Genomic DNA, 13,612 nt, shown 5'->3' with positions numbered 1-13,612 from the left:
ATTTTTTTGCATTTATTTTCTGTTACATGTGGAATATTTTCTTCTGGTAATGGTGCTGACAGTAAAATACACATATCTGTCCATATCTCAAAAAGTGCAGTGTGCCCATATATTTATCTAGAGCCTGAATTTGAAATATTACCTAACCTTATACTTTACACAACAGGTTTCTCTGAAACATTTTCTTGATCATCATGGGTTAGTGAAAAAAAGCTGTGAGCACACAAGTACACAAGATTTTGTGTACCATCTCCTATCTCTTTAATCGTCTTGACTTCTCAGATTTGTTGCTGGAAACCTCCAAAGCATCCTGATTCCCAGGCTGCATTATACTGCATCAGTCAAGGATAATGATTTAATATCACAGCCTGCATTTTGACAGCATTCAATCCTTAATGTTTGGTTTATATATTTTTTTTTTTTTGCAATTGCTGTTTTTGAACAATCCAGTTTCTATTTGTAATGTCTGCATTATAACCTATATTCTAACTGAGGAGCTTCACTGTGATCAAGATCTCTTCTGCAAATTAAAACTGAGCACAGAGGAAGAAGAAATGAGATAAGGCACACAATAAAAAACAGAAGATTCCACTCACATGCAAACATCATCAGGCATAGTACAGAGTTGTCTAACTAGGCCAAAAATTAAATGTCACACACGAATCAATGGAAAAGAATATTTGTTCTTCCATTTAACTTTAAAGCATATTTAAATCATTTTCTAGAAATATTTTGAAGTGTTTGTAGCTGTTGACTGCAGGCTATATAAGTGTCTTGGATGTGAGTGCACACAGCATGAGCCTGTAATAAACTAATAGAATCATACATATTCAGTAAAAGGACATCTTTGTTTCAAACATGTAAAGAGGGATAGTTTTGTCCCTAACCCTAGCCTGGCGTTTCAAGCATATTAAGCTCTCTGCCCTGCTCTGTAATCTCGCGAGAACGGCCCCTCACGGTGGTGCCTGGGCGATGCGATGCTGTTGCTGTGGGTTTGATTGACAGGAAACATGTCGGTGTGGTGGGAGAGAACCGGGATGCAGCTGCTGCCTAGGGAGACAGGGAGTACCTGCATCCAGTCCGCACATCAGCACCTTTAAAACCAGCAGGCTTTTCCCCGACGCGTCTACTTATGGTGCGCTGAACAGCTTCTTCTTCTTCTTTTTCTTTTTTTTTTCAAACATACATTTGAAAGAAGTGGAACCCAATGGATGCAGACCGCGTAGTCCCGCTTGGTATCTTCATACTGTGTTTGATTTAGCCCACAACCAGAGACACCTTGATGAAACAGCAGGAACTACGAGGACTGTTGTTGCAATGGAGTCGACTCTCTCACGGCTCAAAGCCCGTCTCTAAACCTTCAACATCTCGTTTCATGGCGTTTTGCAGGTTGCTCCGTTCCGTGGGTTTCACCACGCTCCTTTCTTGAATAATCATCAATATTTTTTTCCCCTTGTTTTTGAATTAATTCATTCCTTTTTTGTTAAGTGCAGCGGAAAAAAACGTCCACTGTTCACAAAACTATGAACGAGGAGATGACAAAAAGCGAGGAGCAGCATCTTAGTTTGCAGAAAGCCTTGCAGCAGTGCGAGTTGGTGCAAAATATGATAGACATAAGCATTTCTAGTTTGGAGGGTTTACGGACCAAATGTGCCACATCCAACGACTTGACACAAAAAGAGATACGAACGCTGGAGGTAAGCACCCTTTGAGCGGAATCATCGGATTTCTGCTGTGCATCTACATCCAAATCAATATGGGGGGGTGGCGGGCTGCCGCCGTTTGTTATTTATTTCAAGGCCACTATGCATAATTTTTATGTGTCTTTTCTACGGCAGACTGCTTTTCTGCTGCCACTGCATAAATATGCAACGATTTCAGCTAAAGCCCACTGCTATCTGTTTTGTGCAGTGCAATAAATCAAGAGGCCAAGGGGCTGCAGTGAGCTGTTATAGACTTGCGCATTCTGCAGGTGGCGGGGAGAGAAGGTGGCTCTTCTCCACCAGAATAATATCTGAGGCAGCCGAGGCCTATAGGCAGCCCGTGTTTACAATCCATTAGCAATATGCCAGCCTGCGCATCTGTTCTCGCAGCCAGGCCCTGCGTTATGCAAGGCTGGCAGATTACTGAAATTGTTACAAAATATCGTTATCCGTTAATTGGCCCGTGGGGTATTCCGTAAATTGCGTTACGTAATGGTCATGTTGTGTGTTGAGATATCAGGCTGCCCTTTTTGAGACTACTTAGACCAGTCGAATAAACCCCTTACCACTGACAGGCTGTTACAGGACATAAAGATGCCATAAAGTGCGATAAGCTCACTGCAAACTCACTATAGCCTATTGAGCACTGCAGACACAGCACGGCATTTAGGGCCTATAAGAATGTTATTGTGATGTCTCATGAGATTGAAACAAATACCATTAAGTGATAAGGTCTCCATAAACTCACCACTAAGTCTTTGTGTGCGCCATCAACAGACTTTAAGTCCTAGTGGGAGAATAATTAAGATACTACGTTAACAAAATACCAAGAAATCACTTGTGAGTGGCACACACTTAATCTCATCCCCACAGGAATATGAGACTGTGCATAACACATAAACATATTGCAAAGTATTCATGTCTGAGCTGTTAAATGGAGTTTGCAAGTGCTGGACAGGGGACAGGAATGTAATCCAAGTGAAGAAATAACTAAATATATAAAGTGCAAATGCTCTGCCAGCAATGAGCAGGCTACACTGTGAAGATAAGTGTTCACTATGTTCCCTGCATGCTTTGCAAAGCGCTTTCGGTACTGGATTACTAGTTATAAGCATTATGGGGTATTATTTTTATTTCACCAGTAAAATTAGCCTGACAAATTTTTGTGAATGGATTTATCAGAAAGATTTTATTGATTGTGTCATGGTTTGACCTATTTCTCCAAACTTAAGAAGGGTAAGGATATCCTTTTTAATTTGCCTAAACCAAAAGTTAGGATATACCCAAGCTATGTGTTCAGTTCTTTTCAGAAAATTTTGGCATCCATTATTAGCATGTTTGTAGCAACTGTGCTGCATGGCTAATACCTGTATGAAAAGGACACGTTAGTTGAAGGAAAAATAATCTTCTCTCAGAAGCTGAGTTAAAGGATTGTATTTGGAGTGCAAGAAACACCACTTTCTCTGTCATTTTAAAATTATGCTTAACTTCAGTCTTCCACAGGCTGTTAGACAGGTTGTTACATTACAAAGACAGAGATTTTTCATATTGACACTGAATTTGAGAGAGACATTATCCTTTAAAACAAGAGTTTTCAAAGTGCAGCTTGCACAAACTTATATTCCCACCTTAAAGAGATCTTGCAAAATTTTAAATGTTACTGGTGCTACACACTGTTTTTATGCTGTTGCTTTGTTAGTGTGGTTTGTATCACTTGTTCTACTCAACAGGAATGCAACAAGCAACAGGGGTAGTATAAGCCATTTCTGCATAGCGTTGTAATCCAAGGTACATTTAGGCTAAAAAAAAAGACAAGAAGGTGGTTACAATGCAGGTTCAGAACATTCATGACTTATTATTCTGTTTGAACTTTGAAGCAAACATTGGTCTGTGGAAACATTTCTTCACAATTTTACTGAACACCTAATATTTTTCAATAAAAGCTTTGAATAAAAGGAAGTCACTATCAGTTTTTTATCAATCAAAACTAGGATGAACATTAGAAGATAGGACATCATGGTTGCTGACTTTATAAAGTTTTTAAACCTGAGTCATATTTAAATTGCTCAGCAGAGTTATAGGGAAAATATTATTAACTAAAGTAACATTGATAGCCTTTTCAGTACATTAAAGCTCTGTCTATATACATCAACTTCAGAGAAAGAATTTCTACTTCTTTAGCTCATTACACTCAACTATCAGTGGTTGTTGTCACTCCCTTGTTTGCTACAGCCAGAATATCACACATACATCTTTGGTTAATATACAGTATGATTAAGGATCTTTAAATTTTGTCAAGTTTTCCTGTTGTCCAGCAATAAAAAGTTAGTCTTGTAGATGGTTCATCAATTACTGATGGAGGTAACACATTACAAACTAATGCTTTTCTGCAATCACATGATAGTCATTACTGTTACTAAATTCACCAATTTTGATATAGTTAAAAAACAATTATGTCACTGACTTTAATCAGGATAAGTGGATAATAAAAAGTAACCAAAAGTATTTTTTCATAAGTTCTTGTACAACAGCCTTGTTGTATGTGGGAGATAGAAGAAAAATGTCAACGTGATCTGTGGCTTTTGATAGGCAAAGATTCGTGCGAATGGGCATTTTACGTCAAATGTGTTGTACAAAGGGCAAGATATGCCTATAAAATAGAGATCATGTGTATGTCCTCTTTATTAGGACAAAAATTTGGGTTGTTATTTGGCTATGTTTTCAACAGTTTAACAATATACTGTGACCTGTAATACATAACTGATTTTTAAGTAAGAGCTCTGATGCCAGTTTCAACCTGGTCTAAGTTTAGGCTTGTTTTCTCTTTTTCCATTTGTAAGTCATAGAACTCAATAGTGGTGATGTCTGGAAGCTTTAAATGAATCAGTTAAAGTAAGTAGTATAGTACAAGTTCAGCAATTTGACAGCCACGAGTTGTAAGTCTGTGTAGATATTTTGGTTAAATATTGTTGTTTTTTTAACAGAAATTGAATGAATTAGAAAGAAAGACATTATCATCCGTAAGAAATTATTGCGAATAAAGGGGAACACACTTTAAACATTCTGTTATTTCAGAAAGTTAATGAAGCTACTCCTGAGAACTGTGTGAGCTTCCTGAGATATTCTGAGAATAAATCTATTTCAGTCATATGAAACTAAGTTTGGTCTGTACATAGGCGAGAATCTTCAACAATGTTTTGATTTTCCATCACATCGTTAGAAACATTAAGCTTTTCCCCTGTATACCATCACCTGTTGAGACTCACTTACTGTAGTGCAAACTATGTGATGACGCCATTTCTCAACTACACTGATCATATGTTCTTGCTTCATATTCTCAAAAATATTCTTTTTTTATATCCTGGGACATGGTCATTATATATACCAATACTAATACATAACCCAACATATGACAATATTGACTAATAATATCAGCCAAGTAATTTGTTAGCAATCCTCTATTTTCTACTTTTTAAAATGAAGGATCTATAGAGATGCACGCCTATTAGCATGTCACACAATTACATTTTGCATTTCAACTAGTAGAAATTAGGTCACAAGTGTTATCCATTAATGTTCAAATGTACCAGATGAAAAAAACATTTTAACTTGTTTGTCTGAACATGAAATGTAGCATCAGCTGTTTATTTTTTTTCCTTCAGAAGTGGAACTTTGGTGTTTTTATAGAGTCAGATGATTAAATAATGTGAAGAACAGTTCAAGCACTGTAGCTTAGAAGGATAAAGACGTTATTATGCTTGAAGCAAACTTTGTCACACCAAGTGTTGACCAGGGGTAATAGAATGAGTATTTATACCTGTTCCAAATGACCACAGAAGACCCTTTTTACCGTGTCAAACTGTATTCCAACTTAATGCTGCCAAACAAAGGGAAAAGGAGGACAGTCTGTCAGAGATGTTATTATCTTTTAAGGTGATAATTCAAACTTGTATAACCCACAGTTGCAAAAAGATGCTTGTATACATTTTTTCCATTTGGAGAAATCTTTCTTTCCACCTACATCTACCACATATACTTCAAATTCTTCCACAGTTTAAGCTCACTGTTACAGCCCGCATGTTGTGTGGGTGTGTCCTGTTTGCCCCACACGTTCAACTGCCACCCATTTCTCTTGAGGTGCCAGTGCACAGCTGTCTCTACTCAGGAATTAGTCTCACCACGGTATAAAAGCAGGTGTAGCACTGCTCAGTCTCAGTCTAGGCCAGTTTCAGTGTTGTGGTGCAGACAGGCCTGATCTGCTAGTGAATAGCTGTGTTTCTTGGATGGCAGAGTATTGTGTGCTTTGACAGTATTTGACTGTCAGTTTAGTGGTATGCTTGAGCTACTGGCAAGTAGCTAGTGTCATCTTTCAATAGGTTTCTTTCTTTTCTTTTTAAAAAAAATAAAAACCCGTTATGTTTGAAAATTATTTTATTTATTTATTTTTTGGGGGGGGTTTCGTTTACCTGGACATTTATTGTTACTCAACTCATCCCCTAGCCTCTTTTTAGGGATGTAACACTCACTTTTTGGTGTGCACCACCACCCCAAAAGCACTATAGTCTGTTTTAATATTCTTCATTTGTGTTCCTGTTTTTTCACTGTGTATGTTAATACAACACGAATGGCTATATTTATATAATTTATTTTTTTATGTATATATTTTTTCCTTAGACATAGAATGGTTGAAAATGTACTACAGTTTGCCAGTGGGCTAAATTCAGCATTACAAGTTGAACAATTGTGCATTTAAAAAAAAAAAGACAATTAGAAATCAAAGTCTGAAATTGCACCACTCTTTCTTATGCAGTTGAATATGCTTAGATTATAGTGCTGGACATTTATAATGCTGGAAAGTACTGGACTCTAGTTAAGGAGATTAGATAAAGCTGGTGTGGAAGTTACACTCTGCTGTAACTTCATCAAGTGTTCTAGTTCATCTGGATTAACGGTATAGCAGTTGTGAAGAGATCAGTGCAGCTCATGTCTCTAATGGGAATAGCATGATATAGGATCATCTGATTAAAGAGCACTTCATTTTAGCAGCTATATTGGTTTAGTCATTTCAGCCAAAATTATATTGCTTTCGAAAAATTCTGTGCTATACCACAGCTGATCGTTATAGTTTAGAGGCCTCTGCTGAGCAGCTATCTGGTGCTATCATATGTCAGCTAGTAAAAAAACCCAGCTTTATGAAGCTTAAAGAATGTTAGTTTATGCTAATGCGAGCAGCGTGCTTCACTTTAGAAACTAATTCAGTAAAGCTGATGGTAGCTATTGTAAACCTTATGACCTTTCCAATCTGAGCCTTAGAGATGCACCAATGTCCAGGCAAAATATAAGCAGCACTAACAGAAGGGTTAAACTTGTTTAACAATATGTGCAGAAAGCAGACAGAAGGAAAAAAAGAAAAGTGTTAAAATCTAAGAAACTTTTCAGTTTGTGGCGTGATATTGTTAGTTCGCTAGACCAAGCAGCTTATGCTTCTGCACCTGCGGTACAGTATGCTGTCCATTCTTGTTATTACTTTAGTTTGCCAAATGTGCTCAGACTGCGGCTTTATGATGGTGATGCGTCTTTGTAAGATTTTAAATAATAAACCAGAAACATTAAAGAGATGTAACAAGGTGTATTGAGGGTCCTGCTTGAATGCAAAAACTAAACAAAACTCTTTGTTTTGAACAATAAATCTTTCACTGTAGAGTTGAATAGTTATATTTTCTCTTACTGTTTTGTTACCTAGCTGTATGTGGATTCACTAATGACCACAACATATATATTGGATATTAACTGGCTTATAATTTGCCAGTTTCTTGCAAAGTCTTTGATGTCTGATGAGCCCATTCATGCAGGTCTGGAACTTTAACCACCAGTACCCCTCACCAAAATCAAACTGAGTATTTTCTAGTGGTGATAATGCATTTGACAGGATTTGTGTGACAGCATGAGGTTATGATATAGTTTAATTAGTGCTTTGCCCCTTAAACTCACTATTCCCACTATAGTTAGGGCAGCCAAAAGTTGTCACCAACGCCACCTTGGGAATTTCACCCAAGGAAATGAGTCAAAACACCAGTGAGGTACACGGATTCATTCCACTAAAGATGAGGCAGGAGACGTGGTTCCACAATTCAAAAATTTCCATGTATTTTTTCTTTAAAAAAAAAAGAAGACATTTTTAAAATTCTACACATTCAACCATACAGGTAATCGGGGTTAGGAGTGTTCAGGAATGAGGATCACCAGCAGGGGAGAATAGTCAAGTCATGTACACACACTCACACACATTGAAATTATTAAGGCCCCAATTAAGGAATTGCAAAGCGGTGTGCAAAGCAACACTGAATACAGCTGACCCAAACAATACCAATGAACAAAACAGAAAAAAAAACTAAAGCAGCACAAACAAGAATAAAAGAGAAGCACAAAACAGAGAAACAAAATAGCAGGGCATCCCGCAGAGCGGCACCAGCTTTAATTTCTGAAAAATGACAAATTGCATTTAATAGAGCGGCAATTTAAATTCAAAGCCTAATGCAGAGGAAAGGGCAGCTTATACATACCACACCTGCTGAACTACTGCACCTGGACTGGAGAGGAGCACTTCCTGACCCAACAGCAACAGATGACACAACATGCCAGGAATTTCTATCGCGCAAACGGCTCAAGTCAGAGAATAGTTTTGGTCTCTTGTGTTGTATTATGCTTGCCTGGGGAGGAGTGGTAAACTTCACACCACAAACAGGAGACACCACAAGCACGAGACCTTTAAGTCCACAGCTTCTGTGGAACAGGCAGAAAGTACATACTGCATCAGTAGACCTGTACACATGCAGCCGATCAGGCAGCGGGCGGCCAGAAAATGTGACCATCGGTGGACCATAAAGAAGCAGGTGACAGAGCCTCCTTATATACAGCGGCACTGCTGGCAATAGGTCAGCAGATTCAAAACGGACAGAAATAATCATCGAGAGCAGGCTTAAATCATCCTGCTACACATGTGAGAAATGTAATTTCATGCAATGCTCTGACTTGATTGTCCTGACATTGCCTAGAGGTTGTGTACATTACCTAAAAGAAGTCACATTACATTATACTTCCAGTCCATCTGATATACTTGTTTCTAATCTCAGAATGGACATAATTAGGGATAAATATATCAGAGACAGCCCAGCTTGAATGTTTTGAAGACAAAGTTAGAGGCAAGGCTGAGATGATTTTGACATGTGCAGAGGAGAGACAGCTGATATGTTGGACAAAGGATGTTGAAGATGACGCTCCCAGGCAGGAGGAAAAGAGGAAGACCACAGAAAAGATTCGTGGATTATGTGAAGTCGAACACGCACAGGTTGGCGTGACAGAGGAGGATGCTAGAGACAGGGAACGATAGAGGCAGATGATCGGGTGTGGTTGCCCTAAAGGGAGCAGTCAAAAGAAGAAGATAGGTCAAGTCAAACCTTAATTTTAGAATAATAACAGCATATATCAGTGTTCAGTGTTAGTCATATAAACATATCTGTTTAAAGAGATTCTTTAATCCTAAAAAGCAAAGTTTGGGTAAAGCTGATAGGATGTTATTTGTTTACAACCAAAATATTGATCACAACAGAGTATAGCCTATACAGCATCCCAAAGGGAACAATAACAAATAAATAATACATCTATTATTCACAGAAATTTCTCAGCCTAGGGCCTAGGCCAAAGTGGAAATGAATGACAGCTCAACAACCTCGCATTCAAGATTCCAACACATAATGGGTTAACGTTTTCAATGATATGCACTTTGATCTCAGTTTTATTGACTCTTATGTCTGTCCTATGTGATTCTCTGGCACACCTAGGCCTGTTTGTCCTTTTTAAAATTGTGCTGGTTCATTGGTTACTTAACGCTGCTGTATGCTGCTGTATGCTGTTCAAAAATAAGCTTACCAACTTATTGATATATTATGACATATAGTAAACTATTAACCGATTTAGCCAGGGTACATGTGTGTTTCTCTGTAAGTGTGGACTGTTCAGTTTCCTTATCAGGCAGAGTGTTAGCAGCCGTGGGCAGCCGCTGTAGGGTTTTCTGCATTCAGAGGTGACTTGCTGGTCCCTCCTCCACTGGTTTCTACTTTGGTATGCACTGATGTAGGACAGAACTGTCTAATTTCTAGCAGTCATTTTGTAGGTGTACTTTTGGAATGGGGCCATCTACATGCATCATCCTTAAGTCTTCAAGCATCACGTCACCCACTGTTTCAGCTCGAAACTGCGTAGTAACAAAGATGCTTGTATGTCCCGCTTTCAGTTGTGTGAGGCTTTATGCAGCCCGATAGAGTCAGAACAAAGTGTCTCACAGCAGAGTCTGGAAGGAGGGAAAATATCTCATTCCAGAGATGTTTGCATCTAAATGATTATCCTTTTCTCGCAATTTTGCACTTTCCTTTAACCTTCAAGTGACCAAGTAGGGTGATTTATATCCACGAGTCTTATGTTTCTATATGTGACACTGTCATATTTTTTTAATCATAAAAATGTTGAATATAATGAATGTATTGATCTACTTCTTCTGCAACTTTTAGCCTCTTGGTGTGGCAAGGGTAATGGGAAAATCATGTGGGGGTCAAACAGTCACTAGCCACTTCATTTGTTACACCACCAGGTTGGACACTCTTTTGCCCTCAGAACTGCACTAACTCTTCAGGCACAGATACAACAAGGTGCTGGAAATATTCCTCAGAGGTTTTGGTCCAAATTGACATGATAGTCTAACATCTAGCTAATTTCTTTTTCCTGTTGTTAGCTGATAGGAGTGGTACCCAGTGTGGTCTTCTGTTGTTGTAGCTCATCTGCTTCAATGTTCCTGTGCATTCACAGATGCTCTTCTGCCTAATTTGGGTGATTATTAGAGTTTCTACTGCTTTGCTGTCAACGTGAAGCAGTCTGACCATTCTCCCCTGACCTCTGACATCAAGCATTTTCACCTAGAAAACTGACACTCACATGATATTTCTTCTTCTTCAGACCTATCTCTGTAAGCCCTAGAGATGATTGTGTGGGAAAATCTCAGTCGAACAGCATTTTCTGAAATACTCATACCAGCCCATCTGGCATCAACATCCATGCCACATTCAAGATCATTTAAATCGGCTTTCTTCCCCATTCTGATGGTCTGTTTGAATTTCAAGTCATCATGACCATGTTTGCTTGGCTACATGCATTGCTGTCATGTGATTGGCTGAATAAATATTTGTGTTAATGATCACCTGAATGGGTGTACTTAATAAGGTGGCTGGTGAGTGTATATCACACTGGAAATATATTTAGATTTTTTAGATGTATTACTTTTATTGTAATTTGTTGATTAGTCCAAATGTAAACATTCAGACAGTAACCATTTTCAGATTTTTCATTAATCTGCCAAGGTGTTTTGACTATTTTAAATATTACACATCTAAAAATAAGATGTTTGTTTAGGTTTTGTTTTAAACAGAAACATGGAAGTAGCAAAGGGTGGACATATACCCAACATCATGACTTCACTGTAACTTGCTGCTGTGTAGTATTATGGAGTCACTAGCACAGCTACATCTTAGTGATAAGATGATCCCAGTATGTTATACATTAGTTTTAAGTAAGGATCTAAATGAATGTCATTTTGTTCATTTTTTTAATGTAAAAACCAGAAATAACATTAGAGCATTTGAACATATATATCTCATATATGAAGAAAATTTATGTATTTACAAATATAAATAGTTTATCAAATATGTATTCAGATTTTTTTACAAGAATTATGTGACGCTTACTTCGGCTGCTCTTTTATGCTGTTACATTTGAAAAAATGTATTTATTTTTTTATGCTGGTAAAAAAAAACAGAAAGAAAGAAAAAAAATGAGTAAACCACAAAACTATAGAGCCAGCTTTTTAGCTTTTTGAATAGTTGCCTGTATATCTGAGAGATTTGCGTGCACAGCTAAAATAAAAGTATTGTGATCTAACTGTGATAAATCACAAAACTTCCAAAATGACAGACGGAACTTACTATGGATGCAAATTTCTTGCTGTTGCTAAATAACATGCTTGCATCTGACCCATGAGTGAACTTGTGATATATACAGCGTCTTTAATAATATTTTCAGTGTAGGGTTCACTGTAGGGATAGTGCACTCTCTATACATGACTGTAAACTGCTTTAATTTGGAAAAGCACTCAAATTAGCAGTGCAGTTTAGTTAATAGTAAGTATGTAAATAAGGATGTTTTAAAGTGAATACTGTCACCAATGCATTGAATAAATGTTATGCTTACTTGCAAATACATAGGCTCTCCTAAAATATAAAACTGCTTCTCCAGTGAGCATTTGTAAACCATTTTTAGAAAAGTGGAGTAGTTCAGTCTAAATTTGCTTCTTAGCATTATTTACTTTGTGGTTATGCGTGATTAGGGTGTTATAGTGTTTTATGTGTATGAATGTTTGCACAGAGCCTTTTGGTTCACCGTTTGATGACAAATTATGGTCACTCGGACCCAAGTGGATTGTGGTATACTGGCAGACATGGCAAATATAACACTGGCATTTCTGTTCTTTACATTGCCACAACTTCTTTGTTGGCTGTTTGGTGTTGACCGCTGGTTTTGATCAATGGAATAATATGAAATCAGGAGCAAGGTGTGAATAGAGCTACCTGTTTGTCATCAGGTGCATTTGATAGGTTGAACAGGGCCCCACCTGTAAAAATGGCTAAAAACTACACAGTTAAAAATGTAAAAATTAAAAATCAACCAGTATAGTATTTATTTATTTATTCATAGCTATTTTATATTTAGAAATTTGTAGGTATTAATATAAATTCATGATGTGAGAGTGAGCTACAGAATTCTCTTGGATTCACAGTGTAAATAAATTTGATAAATATTCTTCCATCCATTCTCTTCCACTTATCCTTGCTGGGGTTGCGGGGGGCTGGAGCCCGTCCCAGATACCATAAGGCAAGAGGTGGGGCACACCCTGGACAGGTCGCCAGCCTGACACAGAGAGGCAGACAACCACTCACACTCACATTCACACCTATGGGCAATTTAGATTCTCCAGTTAACTTAACCCCACCAATTACATATCTTTGGTCTGTGGAAGGAAGCCGGAGTACCCGGAGAGGACCCACACAAACACGGGGCGAAAATGCAAACTTCTATTTTGATAAACAGTCAATTTAAATTATACAATAATAACCGAACTTTATTATTTTTTGCAGTATGTGTATATTGTCTTGCAATCTCCAATTGCTGATTTATTCTATTTTTGCAAATGAGATCCTCCTTCACTAACAAGCCACGTGTCTGTGGCAGGAAGAATGACTTCTAACAAAGGAAAAGCTTGCATGCATCTGCCCACTTGTATGTGTGTCTTTTTGTATCAGCACCATTTTACAGTCTAGAGGAGGTTTCTGATATAATCACAGCTTTCAACCAATAATCACTCAGCAGCGAGTTGAAAAGGGGTTAAATGATGAAACACAGTGTTTCATTTGCTTTGCCTGAGCTGATTAACCAGGCTGTCCTGGAATTTCTGTGACACCAGAGGCTCTTCCTCGTTCATCATAAACTGACTGACAGGATATTACCATGACCATGGTACTGGTGTGACCTTATGTGACTGCTTTGATTTCTGGGATTTTTCAACAACAGGCTAAAAATATCATTGAAATCTTTTTTCCTGCACATTTAAACATATTAGGATTCTTTAATAGCATTAAAAACATATGATTTGTGTTTTTAAAATGTAAAGTTTGCTTTAGTTTTATAAAGCACTACACCTGGCAGGATTTTGCATATAAACTGACACAAAAACTGTTGACCTGTTCAGGATATACCTTGCCTTTTACCCCATTACAGCTGAGGTAGGTTCCACTCTTCCAGTGGTT

The 13,612-nt window shown here is 37.8% G+C and overlaps 1 protein-coding gene across 4 annotated transcripts in view; it reads left to right on the top strand.

Annotated features, from left to right (window-relative positions):
• The first annotated feature begins 92 nt into the window (after nt 1-92).
• ksr2 (kinase suppressor of ras 2) overlaps nt 93-13,612 on the top strand; it is a 122,550-nt gene continuing 109,030 nt past the window's right edge. The window contains exon 1 of one of the 4 annotated variants that reach the window (XM_005473616.4): nt 93-1,697. In XM_005473616.4, coding sequence (XP_005473673.1) covers nt 1,524-1,697 — 174 coding nt within the window. In that variant the 5' untranslated portion in view covers nt 93-1,523. Of the gene's footprint in view, nt 1,698-5,934; nt 6,052-13,612 lie in introns of those variants that run through there. The other 3 variants (XM_025912025.1, XM_025912024.1, XM_019365510.2) reach the window with 3 other exon arrangements.

The sequence above is a fragment of the Oreochromis niloticus genome, linkage group LG12, assembly GCF_001858045.2.
Source record: "Oreochromis niloticus isolate F11D_XX linkage group LG12, O_niloticus_UMD_NMBU, whole genome shotgun sequence".
Taxonomy (NCBI): domain Eukaryota; kingdom Metazoa; phylum Chordata; class Actinopteri; order Cichliformes; family Cichlidae; genus Oreochromis; species Oreochromis niloticus.
This window is presented reverse-complemented; position numbering and strand designations above follow the sequence as displayed.